At 35.4% G+C, this 20,006-nt stretch overlaps 1 protein-coding gene across 2 annotated transcripts in view; it reads right to left on the minus strand.

Annotated features, from left to right (window-relative positions):
- Positions 1-20,006, minus strand: part of LOC132755309 (cadherin-23-like) — a 71,057-nt gene that overhangs the window by 20,821 nt on the left and 30,230 nt on the right. For both annotated transcript variants that reach the window (XM_060746160.1, XM_060746161.1), the window contains exons 15-34: positions 19,802-19,904; positions 18,299-18,439; positions 17,381-17,982; positions 16,928-17,072; positions 15,784-16,090; positions 15,427-15,539; positions 13,384-15,090; positions 13,000-13,200; positions 12,279-12,443; positions 11,905-12,027; positions 10,071-11,480; positions 9,449-9,655; positions 9,110-9,262; positions 8,542-8,664; positions 6,545-7,984; positions 6,081-6,287; positions 5,696-5,848; positions 5,236-5,358; positions 1,591-3,015; positions 743-949 (exon numbers count right to left, since the gene is read on the minus strand). In XM_060746160.1, the coding sequence (XP_060602143.1) occupies positions 743-949; positions 1,591-3,015; positions 5,236-5,358; positions 5,696-5,848; positions 6,081-6,287; positions 6,545-7,984; positions 8,542-8,664; positions 9,110-9,262; positions 9,449-9,655; positions 10,071-11,480; positions 11,905-12,027; positions 12,279-12,443; positions 13,000-13,200; positions 13,384-15,090; positions 15,427-15,539; positions 15,784-16,090; positions 16,928-17,072; positions 17,381-17,982; positions 18,299-18,439; positions 19,802-19,904 (9,055 nt within the window). The remainder of the gene's footprint in view (positions 1-742; positions 950-1,590; positions 3,016-5,235; positions 5,359-5,695; positions 5,849-6,080; positions 6,288-6,544; positions 7,985-8,541; positions 8,665-9,109; positions 9,263-9,448; positions 9,656-10,070; positions 11,481-11,904; positions 12,028-12,278; positions 12,444-12,999; positions 13,201-13,383; positions 15,091-15,426; positions 15,540-15,783; positions 16,091-16,927; positions 17,073-17,380; positions 17,983-18,298; positions 18,440-19,801; positions 19,905-20,006) is intronic.

Raw genomic sequence — 20,006 nt, forward strand, 5'->3', positions numbered from 1 at the left:
TTGAATGTGTTATACCGTTGGGGAGATAATGAACGGAAACTGAAAATTTCATATTTTTTTGTAAAGTAAAAGGGGCATAACTCTGCCAAAAATCATCGAACCATGACCAAATTCGAACTTGTCCTGTATTTTCGCATGACATATTCATATGTTAAGTTTGAGTTAAATGTGTTGTACCGTTGGGGAGATAATGAACGGAAACTGAAAATTTCATATCATTTTAAAGTAGAAGGGGCATAACTCTGCCAAAAATCATCGAACCATGACCAAATTCGAACTTGACCTGTATTTCCTCATGACATATTCATATGTTAAGTTTGAGTTGAATGTGTTGTACCGTTGGGGAGATAATGAACGGAAACTGAAAATTTCATATTATTTTAAAGTAAAAGGGGCATAACTCTGCCAAAAATCATCGAACCATGACCAAATTCGAACTTGACCTGTATTTTATCATGACATATCCATATGTAAAATTTGAGTTGAATGTGTGCAACCGTTACTAAGATAATGAACGGAAACTGATGATGACGGAATGACAGAATGACGAAAGGACGGAATGACGGAAGGACGGAACAGGGTAACACTAAATGCCCCGGCCATTACATGGCGGGGGCATAAAAATAGCAAATACATGTACATTAAAAGCATTGCTTTTTTAAATCAGTTACAAGTTTATAATATTGTATATGACTATATATAATACATTACATTACAGATAAGAATAATAAACTGATCGAACCTGCATTTCCACTTGTAATAACATATGATGAAATAACATTGTTTGGTGAATTTGAGTCAGCGTCGGTACATGTTAATTGTATAACGGTCACACCGATGGCAGAGTTTTCAGCAATACTTGAACTATAAAGCGAACTGGAGCAGGATGGTTCATAGTCATTAACATCTGATAACGAAACAGTAAGTGTATATATGGAGGTTAATGCACCTGGAAATAGAAAATAAAAAGAAACCGTTAAACATGTATAAATATTACTATTATTTCCAACATATTCAATAATTTAAAAAAGGCCCAGTTCATGCCTTAGAAATGCTGTTTCTTTTTTTATTCGCAATAACCTTCTCTTTTTTTTCTTGTCACAGTTTCCAAAATTAATCATTTTCCACATAGATCTGTAGCTTTCTTTACTCTGTTACGATGGGTATAATGATAGTGACTGTGTACTTTGTAAGGAAGTAAAATACTACTTTCATTACATTTTGCTACCATTACAACAAACTACTGCACATTCAGCGCAACTTTCGTTTGTTGATCAACATCTTTAAAATATGGATATCAAAGGCATGGTGTGCCTTTAATAAAAAATTCGTTTACTTTGTGTTATTTTATATTAATTGACAATAAAAGACAGGATTTAGTAAGTACACACGAATCTGTTATTTAAAATAATTTATTGTGTTGAAATATAATGACTCTTTGTGCTTGTATTTACACTAGTTGGTTATTAAACGGGTGATTTACTTCCGAAACTAAAAACACTTCGTATCTAAGACAGAATTAAATAAGGATGAATTTGTCTTCTGTATTAATCAATTTACAAAAATAACTATTTAAGTTAAAACATATACCTGGAGATTGTCCACTGTCAACAGCATGTATCACAACAGTGTATGTGTTTGTTCCTTCCATATCTAGTGCTCCGCTGACAGTAACTACACCGCTTGATGGATTAATTGCGAATTTTCCATTTGCACCAGAAACAATTGAATATCTAATCACACCATCCAAACCATCGTCAGCGTCCGTTGCGTCTATATCAACTACAGTTAATCCTGTTGCAGAATTTTCAGCAATAGTCTGTGTTGAAGCTGATGATGACAAAACAGGTGTGTGCTCGTTATACCCAGTTATTTCAATTTCGACTGTCGCAGTACCAAAAAGAGACCCCGAGTCTGTAGCCCTTATAATTAAGCTATAAGTCTTAGTTGTTTCGTAATCTAGATTGGTGCTGTCAACAATAGTAATATCAGCGTTTCCAGTGGTTCCAGAAATGCCAAAAATGTTGTCGCCGTTACCACTGTCAATGTTGTAAGTAAATGAAGAATCATCAGCATCTACAACAGTTACTGTCAAGACAGTAAAACCATTTGCTTCATTTTCTGACAGTGATACCGCATAAACACCGGGATCAAATTCTGGTGTTCCGTCATTGAAGTTCGTAACAGTAATGGTAACAGTTGCTGAAGCGCTATTTTCACTAGGATTTGTTCCATCATCTGTTGCAACAACTATGACTTCATAAGTATTTGAACCAGATTCATAGTCAACATTGGCTTTCAGAATAACTTCTCCTGTGTTTGGGTCAATGTCAAAGTTTGGCATCGTAGGGTTTAATGAAAATGAGATGGAATCAGATGTATCAGCATCTGAAGCTGCAACTTGAAAGACCGTGGTTCCAACAACTTCATTTTCCGCCAGATTAGTAGAATATGGTGTACCAGTGAAAACCGGGCTATTATCATTTACATTTGTCACCGCCACATTAACTGTTGCTGTGACGGTTAAAGACGGAGTACCGCCATCCGAAACTTCTATCAGGATTGTATGTTGTAAGGTTGTTTCATAGTCTAATGCATTAGCAGCTCTTACAGCACCGGATGTGTCAACAGTGAATAACGTAGTACCAGTTGCTCCATTGACGGTAGTTAATGTATACGTTAAAATTGCATTTGTCGTTGCATCGGCATCATTACAATTAAGCGTTAATAACGTTGTCGGTAAGGTTGTTGCTTCCTCGTCAATTGAAACCGAATTAACCAAAGGTGAACAAGTTGGGGCATTGTCGTTCTTGTCAAGTATAGTAAATATCACATTGGCAGATCCTGTTCTCGGAGAAACAGCGTTGCTGTCGACAGCATTTATAACCAGAGTGTATGGATTGGATGAAGCAGTCTCAAAATCAAGTTCATCTGTTAATATTAACTCACCGGACGACCCATCAATTGTGAACTTCGAGTCGGTGTCACCGCTTGCAATGCTATAAACAATCTTTCCTGAAAATTACAAATTAGACAAATATAATGATATATATTTACATATTTACTATAAGACTTTTTATAACGTTAGCATAATTGACTGAAAATACATTCCCATTTCTCTCATTTCTCTTTATAGTTTAGTTTAATACAAGTTAAATATCAAACAATTTTTTTTCTTAAAATCGCAGTTCGATGTTGTTGCCGCAACAAATGACATTTTTGTTATTTTGGATATTATATTATTCAATTTATAAAAGGTCAGAAGCTTTACTGAGATAAAATATTATCATATCCTTACCGTTTGAAAAATAAAAAAGTCAAAGAAATGAGCCGCGTCATGACAAAACCAACATAATGGGTTTGCGACCAGCATGGATCCAGACAGTCTGATCAGGATCCATGCTGTTCGCTATCAGTTTCTCTACTTGTTATAGAGTTTGTAAGCGAACAGCCTGGATCCTGATTAGATTGCGTGGATGTGCAGGCTGGTCTGGATCCATGCTGGTCGCAAACCCGTTATGTTTGTTTTCTCATGGCGCGGCTCAAATCATGAACTTCGGCTTTCATTCTCATTATGCCATTTTTTTAAGAAAAAGTAATAACATCAATGAATGAATGACAAATGTCCAGTGCACTGTTTGGCATTTGATTATAACTTTTACTGTTTTAGCTGTAGTTCTGGTGTTTGTACGAGACAAAATGTCTAAATGCGCTTAAACATGTTTAGTTTTTTTTCAAAAAACATCCATTAATTGCAGACTTATGAAATATTACCTTTACTGCTTAATAGTAATGTTCATCTTTGAACTAAAGAATTAATCTCACTCACCTACCACACATGGGTTTCAAGCTCCAAATAATTATGCTAGGTAATTATTAAATATGTTAGTGAATGATCAAGATGTTGACTGGAAATAACTATCGATGATATCAAATCATGACTTTTGGCATCCAAATGTAACATTGACCTTTTAAACTGCCAAATTTTCTTGTTTTCCAATCCATATATATTGTGATGTAAAATTGATAAATAAGAATATGTTTAAACTAAACTGCCGACTTGGTTTTTGTGCACTACGTTTTTTGTCTCTATAAACCGCTTAATTGTGAAAAGTTATTTCATTTCAAATCTATCCAGGAATGACATAATCGTTGACCGGAAATAATTATTCATGCAATTTTAAATGATATATGTGACCTCGAGCTGTAAATATGGTTCTTGCATGTCATTTATTGTCTGAATGTACAATAACTTTATGCATCGTTATGTCTAAATCTCACAAACATTTTATTTCAAAATGCATCCCGTAATGAGAAACTTACTGACAAGAAACAGTCATATTTCCACAATTATATAATAACTTTGATATCCAAGTTTTGTTTTTACCTTTACAATGCTGGCCTAGGCTGGATGTTTTGATATAAATTCCTATGCCATCCTAAAGATCAACTTAAGGACTAAAATACCTTTCCAATGAACATGTTTATCTTTTGTAAAAGACTATACATTGTATATTATATCTAAATCAAACTTCCTTACAAAAGTTAGGAAATAAAAAGCACGCACTTTAGACCGTAATATGGTAATGGTCACCTGTATTGCTACTCCGATATTGAAGGAGTTATAACTTAGGAATTACCAGTTCGGATATTTTCCCAGAGACACAAAAATATCTAACTTCAAACTTAAGACATTCTGTAAAACGCAAACTTTGGTTTTGCACATGAAACGATCTCTCAATATTGCGCACATTCACTCCAAGTTACAAATGTATTTAAAAATAAGTTCAAGAATGACAAAACTGTTGACCGGAACAGCCATGAATGTACTTTCACAAACAATTCCCTAACAAGATAAATGTGGTCTTGATTTTTAAGCTACAAATCTTGATCTTGCATGTGACATATACATGTAGTCACATCTTTGCACGCGACCTGTCGCAATGCTGTCCAACAAATTCGTGACAATTCATTTTAAAATCCACCGAGCAACGACAGATGTGTATTTAAACATTTGATCCTGACCTTTTATCTTCAAACACGGGTTATTGCATGCGAAAAGGCAGGTTACTATTCTACACATTCATGCAAAATAAGAATTAAAATCCATCTATAAATGACAAACCTATATATCGGACAAAAATGGTCCGATGGATAGAAAGACGGATGCCCAAATATTTCAATATCTGTATACAACCCTTCGCGTGTATGAAAGGAAGTTCTAATATATTTTACCATTAACTCCAATATCAGCATCTGTTGCTGCTACAGTAATTACAGTTGTTCCTACGGCAATATCTTCATCTTGGTTAGCGTTGTATGTTCCGGACCCGAATACAGGGTCATTATCATTGGCATCTGAATAATCAAGAATGACATAAGCACGTCAGTACAAACATAGGTTGATGTGACCTGACAATACTTATCAGAAAAGGTGAATGTGTACAAGCATACTTTTCCCTTGCATTTCATGTATTATTTGCTATATAAATATATGTTTTAGCCTATCCGTATATTGAATTTAATTAACAGTGTTTTTCATTATTCGGAAACATCGTTTGCTTTACTTTCGTACGGAAAATAATAAAGTGACATGCTAACCGCATTAAGTATTGAATGATAACGTTAAACTATTATTGTAATACGATGCATTTTAATTAAGTACTTATTATTGCTCATACACAATATAATGTACCTTCTACTGTGATTGTTAACGTTACTGTAGTCGTCAAAGCTGGCGTTCCATCATCATCCACTTCAATAACGAGTTGGTAGTTATCTAGTGTCTCTCTATCTAGTGTCCCCATTAAGTTTACCTGACCACTTCCGAGAATAGCGAACATGGTTCCTATTTTATGAAAGATATTGCCATTACATATATAATAACATTCAGTTTTCTTCTTAATTAATAATGATCACACTTTCTTGATTTAACTACCTTTCTGTATAGATTTTTATAGAAGAATCTGTAAGTATGCTTTTTAATAAATTGTCTAAGTATAAACTAATACTTAAAAGAAATTTTAACTCCCTATATATACGCTGAATAAAGTAAGAAGTAAATATCAAAGATACTTTACCTGTATTACCACTTGTTATTGTGAATGTACTTATAACATTGTTCGGAGACTCAGCGTCTGAATCCGTGCATGTAATTTGAGAAACAGACGTCATCAGTGTGGCATCTTCACCTACTGTTGCATGGTAAACAGATTGACTACAACTTGGCGTTATGTCATTGACGTCCGTCACAGAAACAGTGAGGGAATATGTTGCACTTAATGCACCTGCAAAACAAATTTAAAAGTCAATATCGAAATAGTGTTCAAGTCCTTTGTACAACTAGTATATAAACGAAATTATAATCATAGCTATCTCCTGTTACATCATTTTGTGACTTTGTATGTCAGTGTCATTTCATATATTAGAAAAATGCATAAAAAAGCTAAAAGTATCTTTAAAAGTATAATAGAAGATAAGACAAATAATTAATATCACTAATTTATGACTGCGATACCTTTAGCATTACAAAATCAAAAATTACTTGGATTTGTTCCTTTATCTGTAGCAAGAATCGTCAGTTCAAAAACATTTTGCGATTCTCTGTCCAGAGTGCCACTGGTTGAGATTACACCAGACGTAGGATCAACTGTGAACAATGCAGCACCGCTATTTGTGACACTGGAAATGCTGTATATGATTTCTCCATCTACACCATGGTCGGTGTCCGTAGCATTTACTACGTCAACGGACGTTCCACTAGCTGATTCTTCTGTGACACTAACTGTATTTGAAATTGCCGTAAGAGTTGGTGTAGCCTCATTTACGTTTGTAATCTCTATCGCTATTGAAGCTGTACCTGTATTACTAGCAGTGTCCACAGCTTGAACAACTAAAATGTAATTACGTGCCCCTACATCATAATCTAGATTTGTCACGTCATTTATAACTACTTCACCGTTAGCGTCTACACGGAAAATATTGTCACTATTACCACTTGCAAATGATAAAGTCAGTGATGTGTCAGCACTGTCAATATCTGTGGCAGTAACTGTAGTCACTGTGGTTTCAACTACAGCTGTTTCAGATACAGACCCGCTATAAACACCAGGATTAAAAGTTGGCGTTCCATCGTTTGCGTCTGTAATTGTAATTGTTACAGTTTCAGTCGTACTCTGTACCACTGGGCTACCGTTATCAGTTGCTACGACAGTAAGCGTTATAGTTACTGATGGTGCCAGAGCATCATAATCAATTTCTGCAATGGTGTAAATGTCTCCGGAAGATGAATCAATTTCAAAATACATGTTTGATGGATTGATAGCGTAAGACACTGTATTGGTATTATCAGCATCAGTGGCTGCAATAGAGTAAACAGAATTTCCCACTGGTGTGGTTTCTGCAACGTTTGTGGAATATGGAGTACCTTGAAAGACAGGAGCAGCTTCGTTCACATCGGTTATGCCCAGTTTCACTGTTGTCGTGAATGACAAAGAAGGTGTACCTCCATCAGCTGCCTGTAGTAACAAAGTATACGAGGCAGTCGTTTCGTAGTCGAGTGCTGTGCCTGCTGCTGTTGTAATAACTCCAGAGGCATCTATTGCAAAAAGGGTGTTAGAGGTGTCACCATTTACTGACACCATTGAATAAGATATATCACCATTAACACCGTCATCAGCATCTGAACATGTTAATGAAGCTATTGTGGTTGACCCAGCAATGTTTTCTCCATACTGAAAGGATTGTAGCACGGGTGAACATAAAGGTGAATTATCGTTTACATCTGTTATTGTTAGAGAAACAGTGGTTGTACTGGTAAGTGGAGCTGTTCCATCATTATCTCTACCTTCAATGACTAAAACATACGGGTTTGCGGCTGCTGTTTCAAAGTCAAGAGCTACAATCGTTTTTATATCCCCGCTGGCACTATCTAAATCAAATGCGCTGTCGACGTTCCCAAGTGTTAAAACATAGGTAATTGTTCCTGAAATATGTGTAGAATGAATTAAAATATGATTGTCATATGTAACTGATTCATACACAATTTAAAATAGAGAAAATAAGAATTTCTAGAGAATAAAAAAAATCAGCAAAGTTGAAATTGTGGCAGAATAGGTTTTGTTTTTATTTTTAATCTTCATAATTATTAAACATAGTTAAATGTACCAAACTGTTCCAAAATGGAGTTACAGTGAAAATTCAACTTGTATTTCTTTTGCGTATGACTTTTAAGAAAGTATTGCGTATGACTTTTAAGAAAGTATTCTAAGAATTTCCAGGAATTTTGATTGGAGATAATATATTTGTTTTACTAAAAAGCGGCGCATGATCAAGTAGGTTTATTCTTTAACTACAAGACAAGAATTTATGTGTCGAATAAAAGCTTTGAGTGTAGAACCACTGTTAGAATTATTACGATGAAAATACATATACATTCTCAATTTGATACGAAGAAACCGTACATATTTTGAGAAAAAATAATATTGATGAAAACACTTCCGCATAGAATAAAATAAGCAATTGTATTGGTTCAATTTTTACCTGAATCTTCACTATCTGTATCAGTTGCAGCAACTGTTCCCACTACTGTACCAACAATTACATCTTCCGATGATGTAAAGTGATAAGGATCAAGACCAAATGTTGGCGCATTATCATTTATATCTAAAATGCAAAATGTATCAAACATGAACAAAATCAATAACGCATTCATTAAAGCCACATTATGCCTCAGAAATCAATGATTTTATCATTGTTCACAAATGTCAAATGTGTGTTTAATAGTGGTTTTAGAGCATGTTAGATGTTTAACAACTAAACAAGGTACCACGTAACATAATACATAGGATGCAGAATGTAAAAAAAAAGTAAAAGTGGTATTTGATTTCCGTACAAAAAACAAAATCAATTTAATTGCACAAATTGCAAAAGAAGCAAAAGAGTAAAAATATGGTGCGACATATGGCAAATGAGTAACTCTTTGGAAACTGTGAACAAATACTAAAAAAAAAAAGTTTAAGAGATAAATGTGCCTTTAAGCGTTAACAAAGAACATTGCTCTCATATTTCATATAGTAAAACAAATGTTGACAAACTTGTACATGCTTACCTGTGACAGTTACTTGAAGCGTTGTTGTTGTTGTGAGTGGAGAAGTTCCACTATCAATTGCTTCTATAACAATAGAATAACTGGCTACTAATTCCCTGTTAAGAGCGTTTACAGTGGTCACTTCACCAGAGGCAGACACGGCAAAATCACCGTCTGAAAAAAGTTAATTATTTAATTCAAGTTTTAATATGTAGTTGGTTGAGTTGGTTTCTGAAAATTTAGTTTGAATAAAACCTTCTTTACAATGGGAGAAATAAAACAAGAGCAGAAATGCCGTAAGTAGCTAATGAGTCTTTGAAGTTTTTCATTTTCTTTTATTTTAAATAAAATTGTATATACTTGTGTTTCCTGACTGAATGTTGTACGTCGCAACATCCATATTTGGAGACGTCGCATCATTGTCCGAGCATGTGAGTTGAAAAACAGATGTTCCAGTGGCGACATTTTCTGCAATACTAGCACCATATAAAGAACTTGTACATATTGGTGTTACGTCGTTAACATCGTTTACTTGAACTGTCAATGTATAATCTGCTGTTCTAGCGCCTGAAACATATTTTATGTTTACGGAAATAATTTTACAACTCAAGCTAATGTTTTGTTTTATACAATATATCATATAAGCAAGGTTACCAAACATATCAGAACTGAAAATGCTGCAGACTTCAAGTAATCAAACTTGTTCATAGATGATAGCAGGGAATAAAATCTACCGCCCAAACTCCTACGCTACCTTAAAACATTCATTATTTCCATTAAACGAATGCCAAATGATCAAAGTGAAGTTATATCCATATTTATCCAAAACATAATGAAAGTATACTACCATAAAGATAATGATAAAAGTTACATTGAAAATATCAAGTTCGTCATATTTCATAGTCTTATAATCCAAATGAGTTGTTAAAGCATGATGTATAAAGTGGCAGTAAAAACATGTTTGGTTAAGATTAATACGTACTTGGATTTGTTCCACCATCGGTAGCTTTTATTGTAAGGGTATATGTTTGAGTGGTTTCTCTATCAAGTGCACCTACTAGAGTCACGTCTCCAGTAGACGGATTAACGGCAAATAGACCGTCAGTATTTCCTGACGTAATTGAATACGTGACATCCCCGTCATGACCATGATCTGCATCAGTAGCCGCAACAGTGACTACTGCTGTATCCGACACCGTGTCTTCCGTTAGTGTTGATGTGGAACTTGTGGTTGCTCCATAGCTTGGCGCGTTATCATTATAGTTTGTTACAGCAACCGCAACAGTTGTTGTACCTGTGTTTGTTCCATCATCAGCAGTTACCACTAATGTGTAGGCTTTTACTGAGGAATCATAATCAAGGTTAGCAATATTGTCTACTACAATAACCCCCGACGTCTCGACTCTGAAAACAGCATCAGCATTTCCCGATGCGATAGTATATGTTAATGGAGAACTATCTGAATCCGTTGCAGTGACAGTAGTTACAGTAGTTCCAACATTACTATTTTCTGGCAATGTTGAAGTATAAACAGCGGGGTTAAAAACAGGTACACCATCATTTGCATCTGTCACAGTTATAGTAACAGTAGCCGTTGCTATTTTTGGTGTGGCACCATCATCAGCTGCAAGTACTGTTACTTCATAAGTTGGTGTTGTTTCATAATCTACTGTGTCGATCAACGAAAGTACCCCTGTTATTGGGTTAATGTCAAAAACAGTATGAGCCGGGCTAAGCGAAAATGTTAAAGTATTTGCCGTATCTAAATCTGTCGCAGCGACTTGAAAGACAGAATCACCGATGCTCGCTGTTTCAGCGACAGTTTGTGAATATGGCAACCCTGTAAAACTTGGCGTGTTCTCATTAAAATCAGTTACAATTATATTCACAGTTGCTGTTCCTGTCAATGCGAGAGTACCACCATCGATTGCATGAATAATTACTATTAAATGTTGATCACTTTCAAAGTCGAGAATTGATGCTGTTGCTAAATCAAATGCTCCTGTAGAACTGTCAATCTGAAATGGCGTTGCCGTAGCAACAGCATCTACCGTTGAAATAACGTAAGAGATATCATCGTTTACTCCGGAATCTGTGTCAGCGCATGAAATTGTTCCAATATTTACTGAACTAGCTGTATTCTCTTGCACTTCGAACGTCTGTACTGCCGGTGTACACGTTGGTGCATTATCGTTGACGTCATTAACGTTGATAGTTAAGGTGGCCGAACCCGTCCTTACAGTCGCTAACTTATCAATTGCATGAATTGTAAGAATATATTGTGGTGTGGTTTCAAAGTCAAGCACACCTACCAATTTAACATCACCCGTGTTACTATCAACAGCCAAATTTGAATCTACGTTTCCACTGAAAATACTGTAGGTGAATGAGCCTGAAAAATATGTTTTACGTCAACATAAAACAATTTAATGGCAAATCATATCTGAAAATTGCATATAAACTTATAAAACTAAACATTTAATCATTTTTTTAAATAAAAAGTCAATCCTAAAACAATACAAAACAAATACAAAACAATATATGAGCCGCGTCATGACAAAACCAACATGGTGCGTTTGCGACAAACATAGATCCAGACCAGCCTGCGCATCCGCGCAGTCTGATCAGGATCCATGCTGTTCGCTATTAGTTTCTCAACTTGTAGTAGGGTTGGTAAGCGAACACAAGGATCCTGATCAGACTGCGTGGATGCGCAGGCTGGTCTGGATCCATGCTGGTCGCAAACGCACTATGTTGGTTTTGTCATGGCGCGGCTCATGTATGTGTGATTTTCTTTATTGTGTTGGCATATTTACCGGCATTTCCACTGTCTTGATCAGTTGCAATCACAGTGGTAACTATTGTACCTACATTATCATCCTCGTCTATACTAACTGTGGTATCCGCAGTTGAAAACACTGGATCATTGTCATTGACATCTTGATAAAGAAAACATGACATTTTACAATTAATTATGTTTATTAAATATTACATATTATATATAACGATTAAAAGATATATTTGATATTAAAAGTGCAGTTCATATTTATTTTTTATACAAAGCCAAACTTGTTTTACTTGACACTTGTCATATTTCAATTGCATCACTCATATAATCTTGTTCGTATTTAAACTGTCCTGTCCTATAACCGCCAATGTTACTTTAACTAGGATTTCAAAAATAATGTACCGGTCAAGGTAATAGTTAAGGTCGTAGTTGTTGACAAACTGGGAGTGCCTCCATCTGCAGCTTCGACAAGTATCTGGTATGTAGGCGTGACTTCCCTGTCAATCGTTGGTGTAGTTGCTACTAATGTTACCACTCCAGTTGTTCCATCAATAACGAAATTACCATCTTAAATGTAAATTATCTATTATGTACCATTTTCTTGTAAATAAACCATTGGTCGGGGTTAAAACTATATCATGGACACTGGTCATTTCGCTAAGTAAAAAGTTAAACCAATATTTATCTAATGTCAAGATGGAAATGCAAACCTGTAAGGGTGGTGCTGTTCTGTAGAAAGCCTTAAGTGTAATTGTTCTTCAACATTTATTGATTGTCTATGATAGGAAAATAATACACAAGGTTAAAACTGTAGATACGTGCCAACGTTTTCCATTAAGCTGATTGATAAAACAGTTCATTTTCCGCAATGTTCCTTAAGTTTAAAATGGATAATTCTCTTTATTTGTGTTAACATAAAACATTTAAAAATATCAATATTAATGTAATTTTATTTTGAATAATATATTTAATGCAAAAGTATACTCTGTCGTGACATTTTACTAAAACAGCCTATAAGCACACTTGTCAAATACTTCGCTGGACAATTTCAGGTAAATTGCTTCAATAAATTGCAATCAAAACACTTCATAAACAAAACAGAACAGGTAAAACAAATACTTACCGTCTCCGCCAACAATGGAATACGTAACAACATTATTTGGGGAATCAGCATCATTATCTGTGCAGGCTATTGTTGAAACACTTGTGCTAGCAGCAGCATCTTCAGCTATACTTGCGCTATATAAAGATAGCGAACATTCTGGCGTGTTGTCATTTACGTCATCAATTGTCAGTGTTAAAGAAAACGTCCCAGTTAAAGGCCCTATAGTATAGAGATGAAAAAGGTTAAGATGATGATGAAAACAAATAGCAAATATATGTAATAAAGAATTTATATCGAATCTTGTTTAACAATAAATTTAAGAACTTCGTCTGACTTGAAATGATGACGTACTAATCAGCGTAATCTTACAATATGCTTATAACGTGTATGTAAAATAAATACCTGGTGAAGAACCGGCGTCTATTGCTTGCATTGTAAATGACAGCGGGTTTGTTAATGATTCTCGGTCTATATCACCAGCAACTGTTACTATGCCAGTTGTAGGATCGATTGCCAGTATGCCTTCAAACCCAGTTGGTACGGTGGAAATAGAATAAGTTAAACTACCATCAACTCCGTCATCAGCATCTGTAGCATCTACGTCAATAACAGTATCACCTGTGGCCGCATTTTCATTTAAGTTTACAACAGCACTTGCTGGTGCAAATATTGGATTATTTTCGTTGTATCCAGTTATTTCAACGTGAACTGTTGTAGAGCCCGTATTTGCTGCTGCATCAACAGCATGGACAACAAGAGTATAACTTTTCGTACTTTCATAGTCCTGTACATTGTTTTGTATTGTAATGACTCCGCTGGAATCAATTTGGAATATTGAGAAAGTATTGACTAAACTGTATGTCACACTTGAATCATCTGCATCTGTAGCAGCTACTGTTGTAACAGTTACACCAATGTTATCATTCTCTGATATACTAGCAGCATAAATAGCAGGACTGAAAATTGGAGTCACATCATTACTATCAAGTACTGTAACAGCAATAGTCACCGTTGTAGATAAGACACTAGGGCTTGTTCCATCGTCAGTAGCAACAGCAACAAGATCAAAAGGATTTGTTCCTAATGTATCAAAATCAAGTTTTGACGTTAACAAAATATCTCCGGTGTTAGAATCAATTTCAAAATTTGTATTAGAAGGATCAAATCTGTAGGTCACAGATTGCGATGTGTCACCATCGGTTGCTGCAATGGTAAATACAGAAACAGCAACGGCCGTTGTCTCGGACAAAGAAAAAGAGTAGCTAGCAGAACCAAATACTGGACTGTTTTCATTGTAATCAGTGATATCAACTTTCACAGTAGCTGTCGAAGAAAGAGACGCGGTACCACCGTCAGAAATACGTACCAGAATGCTGTACGATGTTGTTGTTTCAAAGTCAAAATTCTGGCCATTGTCTAATGATATGATCCCAGCCGTACTTACAGCGAACGGTGTAGGGGATACACCCCCATTAACAGAAACAATTGTGTATGACAAGAGATTGTTTGGTGAACTGTCATCGTCGTCGGTGCATGTTAAAGTTGAAATAGTTGTTCCCGCCACAGTATTTTCAGCAAATGATACAGTTTGTAGGGCTGGAGTACACGACGGTGTTTCATCATTAAAATCTGTCACTGTGATAGTCACACCAACTGTGGAACTTCTTGGAGATGTACCTCTGTCATGTGCCACAACATCAAAGGTGTGTGATTGTGCTGTTTCGTAGTCTAAAGTTGCTTTAAGAAATATTTCCCCGGTATCCGCATCAAGGTAGAAATTGGCATTGGTATTCATACTAAAGAAAACTTCACCATCATTTCCGGCATCGGAATCGCTTGCCACAACTTGCAATAATCTTGTGCCAACTGCAAGATTCTCAGCAACCGTGTGGGGATACGAGCCTGCCCCAAAAGTTGGATCGTTTTCGTTGTCTGGAGTTACGGTGACTGTTACAACAGCGGTACTGGACATGGCACCTGCTGCGCCATTACTGTCAGTCGCTTTTACATAGAGAGTATAAGATGTTTCAGTTTCGTAATCAAGTACCACCGCAGTAGTTATTTCACCACTTGATGTGTCAATAGAGAATCGACTGCCAGTGTTACCAGCTATAGAAACAAAATATGGCATTAATATAATAATGTAATAATATCCTAAATTTGATATTGCTAAAGGAAGCTATGCATTCAGAGTGCAAAAGTATATAAAAATTAATGTTCAAAGGTTAGATATTTCTAACAGCACTTTAATTAGCCTTAAGATTAAAATATTCCGGACCACTCTTTTATTTCAGTAACATATGTCATGAATTGAGCATTATCTTGATTAAATTTATTTTATTTTGAGAAACTTTTGTATTTTTTTATATATTTATTATCTGTCTATCATCATGTAATATATATTTATAATGAATAGTAAAACAAGTGTAACCAATATTTGTTAACCTGTGATACTATATGTGATCGTTCCATAGTTGTTAGTTGCCGGATCATCAGCGTCAGATGCTGTCATAGTTGCTACGGTAACACCCGCTGCAGACGTCTCTGGCACATTAGCACTAAATTATAAAGAATATGGCAGTTGTAAACCCTTTTAAAATGAAAGATAACTGTTCTGAATGATCTTAAAACTTTCTAATAGGTATTTCCATAGATGTAACATGTATGTACATGTGTTCTTTAGAGCTTTGCGGTTTAAGATTTAATTTTCAGCGCTGCAATGCTATTCAAAATATTACAAAAACTATCATAAATTTTTCAAGAGTCTACGTTTTTTACTGGCTTAAAAAATGGTTGATTTACCTGTATGAATTCGGACTGAAAACTGGAGCGTTATCGTTTTCATCGGTAACAGCAATTGAAACTGTGGCTGTAACACTGTTTGTTGTATCAGTGGCTTGTACAAGAAGAGAGTAAGATGGGGTTGTCTCCCTGTCCAATGTCCCTGCTAAAAGTATCTGACCAGACAGTTGGTCGAGGGTAAAACCTGTAGGCGGTGTTCCCACCCATGAATATTCCACAGTGTCGCCTTTGTCGGGATCTGGTGCGGAAACCGTTGCTAACAGATTTCCAGGACCTGTGCTCTCAGATTTTGAGACCGTATATGTTGCTAATAAAGAAAAATGTCTTTATTAATGTGTTAGTTTAGTTTTTAAAAAGCTCTATACATGTAAGCGATGTATAAAAAAGTCACCCCTATCGGTTATAAATTAAAACAAAGGGTTACGATTCAAATACATATTTTTGTAGATGGTCACAAGTTAATTTCAGGTTTTGTTTTACGTCGCATGAACATAGTATATGTCATATGGCGGCTAATCAGCTTTATAGGTTGAGGAATACCTCAGATCCCTGTTTATGTATTATTTCAGGTAAGCCACAAGTTCATGCTGCCTTCCAAATACATGACCTCTAACCATTTTTGTTTTGTTTCTGAGACGCTTTAAAAATTGCTATTCTATACACGTTAGCCATGGGATGTCACATACTATTATCTAAACGCGTGTTTTTTTTTGTAAGATAAGGTATACTATATTAAACGGCGATCAATTTGAACACAAGGAAACTTTCATTTTGCAGGGGACAGCAAAGATAAATATCTATGTTAGGCATTACAGCTTCTTAGAATATATTGTACATTCTGAACAATTCTACATTACAATAGAGGTTGCTCTTGTTGATCTACTAAGTTTTATGTAAAACAATAGACCCAAACGGTGCGATATAATATAACGTTTGTATATAAATGCTATGCCATGGTGTTAGCTATCAATCTTTACTCTTTACCGAGCGATTTCCAATAGGAATTTGAGCACATTGTGATGTTATGGGTAGATGCTGTTAAAAGAAGATCGAAAAGCGCATTCCATACCAAAAGTTCAATTCATCTTTTAGAATATCCCAGGTTAATACAAACATTACAAACTGGTGTATATCAAGATCTTACTCTGGCTAAAGGCAGGTGGATCTTCATTTACAGCTGTTACTAGCACACTCCCGGTTACTGTTAACACATTAGTTCCATCAGAAACATCTATTTCGAAATCAAACTGTGGGTCTACTAGAGTGTCGTAGTCAACTGTGGCTTTCAACTGCATAGATGAATTTACATGATTATGAAAACGATTATGAGTAAACAAGTCTAATAGTATAAAGAAAATTAAAGTTTAATGTACTTAAATGACAAAGCTTTATATTGCCGACAAAATTAAAGAAATATAAGAGTTACATTTAAGATTTCATCAACATATTTGCAAATATTTCAAATTTATTTAATCATTCCTTAGACAACTCTATATTGGAAATTATTTTAGCATGTGCTTTGGGAATATAAATAGAAATAATAGAATTCAATTATCAAACAAAATATGAGTCTTCAGCAAACAAAAATTGCACATACCTTTAAATCAGCTCCGGTCATTTCAAAGTAGGTAGTGTCACCTGTGGTCATAGTATACGTCAAGGAATCTCCGTCGGCGTCGGTACAAACAAGACTAAATAAAGTGTCGCCAATTGTACCTTCTTCAGCTTTTGTTACACTGAAAGCAAGATCTGACGTACATGTAGGACTATTATCATTCACACCGGTAACCATTATATTAACCGTGGCTGTTGCAGAGTTATCCGCTGATTCTTCGATTGCCTGAATAACTAAAGAATAACTTGATGTCGTATCAGCATTAAGTACACCAGCTACTGAAATTTTTCCAGTGCTTGGGTTAATATTAAACTTCCTGTCAGTGTTTCCGCTGAGGATAGAATACGTCAAACGTCCGTATGTGCTAGATGAAGAGTCAGGGTCGGTTGCAGCATGCGTTGCCACAGAAGCGCCCACGGAGGCTGATTCTGCGATAGATTCTGTAAACGTTGCAGAACTAAACGACGGTCCGCCGTCATTGACGTCAGTCACGGCAATATCAATATAGACAACCGTGGACAGCGCTCCATCCGAAACAGTGACTTCGATTTCAAAAGCATTGCTTGTTTCGTAATCAAGAGCACCTGCATTGAAAAAAATGTTTTGAATTAGTCAATATAACAATTTTATAAAGGTTATTGTAAAGTGTAAAACAAGTTCAATTGTTGTTTTCATTATCAACAATCAGCTTACATTGATGATTTTAATAACCAAAACAAAAATACAAAAATATGCGTTTATACCTTATCCTTTAACATCACCTAATATTCGTTTATAAAATTCGATTGCCTTTAATATATCGCCTGTAAATTACAGTACAATACGGCATTTTCAAAATAGCAAGAGTCCAACGTCATTGCTTGATTCTTAACAAGAAAAAGATGGATCTCAACAACTCACTGTTTAACCGCAACGTAGGTGTGGCACCACTAGTATCTATCACAAAATTATTTGAGGGACTTTGACTTGTAATTGAATATGTTAGACTTGCACTATCAGCATCTGTACATCCAAAATTCGTTATGACGTCCACGCCGGTATCTACGGGTATAAAAAGAACAAATGTGTTTATAGAATATTTGTACAATCATTGGATGACCGTAGTCGATTTTGTAAACCATACCACTTTTCTCAAATAATGTATTGTACTAGAATATGTTTTTAAAATCTATTAAAATTGATGACATGTGATTATACAATATGTAATTGTATCTAAGCAATCACTTTCAAATGACTTGTTACCATAGTTATAACGATTACAACTAAAGATATGTTGTTCTTCAGATAAAGGTGAAAACCTTTGATTTCTTTAGTTATGTGTGCCAAATAAGATCTACTGTTTTTACTTTATCTTTTTCCCGACCTTTCAGACTCCAACCACATTGAAGATATTGTAGATATTTGGCTTTGAATAGTACAAAATTTCGATATTTTCTGGTTTCCGTTTTACTTTACTATTTGAAGTATATAGTACCACATTGTAAGCCCTTAGTTAATATTTTAAAATACAAACCACATATACGAACTAACAAAGAATTCATATATATTTTATCTTTTATATTATGCTACAAAATAAGAATACTAATGTAACTACAAGTGACATATTTTAATTAGTCGCAACGGCAGCGCGTTTTTATTTCTGTGAAAAAATGATTAGTAGAGTCCTTCAAAATATTCACCATGGACCTCCACACACTTTTCAAGCCTCAGAATCCATTCCGAAAAGCAATTTTGAGCTGTTATTTTGATATACTGTTTATAGACTCGTAGAGAGCGCTTCCGACGGCACTACGGGTTTCGAACCGGTGACTGCGAAGGCAAAATTTGATGAATGGATTTAAACAAAAGTCACCAAAGTCGGCAAGGTGAGAATAATTTAAACTTTAACCTTTCTTTCAAGATGGGAAACACATATGACGCACTAAAGCCGGATATGTCACTTATCTCCTCCACTATATATCTTGCATCTTCATCACCTATGGCTTTGACAGTGCTGATGTCTTTTCTTTTTCAAAGGTAGGAAAAATTGGCCGCCCAGGGCGGGGATCTTCCTAAAAGTAGTTGTACCTTCCTTAAACATTGGCACCCACCTGACAATTGTACGATATGGAAGGGCATTTTCTCAATAAACTAAATCTAGATCCGTTTTTATTTCTGACGCGCATTTACCCAATAATCCATGAATTTTGCAATAAGCTTTTTTTGCTACTCTCTCAAATCACAAAGCAATGCAATGTTTACACCACATGTATTTAAATGACCTGCTTAAATTTTGTTGCACGTGCAAATCGTGCGAAAATAGTCGTTGTGACAAAAATCAATAATCTTTCCAACGGCATATAATACATGTACTTGAATCACGTGCAAAAAGTTCCACAAGCATAATCATATTTTAGTGCTTACTTGTATCTTCTGTAACAGAGATCACGTGGGCAGCTGGACTGCATGACGGTGTGACGTCATTTACATTAGAGACTTGAACAGTGACCGTTCCCGATCCAATAAGCTGCAAAGATCACATTTGAAAAAAATCATCAAAACTCCACTCTACAACGAATATCAAATGAATAAAGTCGTGACTCATTATGCAAAGATTGTACCTCCTACC

The sequence above is a fragment of the Ruditapes philippinarum genome, unplaced genomic scaffold (assembly GCF_026571515.1).
Source record: "Ruditapes philippinarum isolate M1 unplaced genomic scaffold, ASM2657151v2 ctg2557_1_1_1_1, whole genome shotgun sequence".
Classification (NCBI taxonomy): Eukaryota; Metazoa; Mollusca; class Bivalvia; order Venerida; family Veneridae; genus Ruditapes; species Ruditapes philippinarum.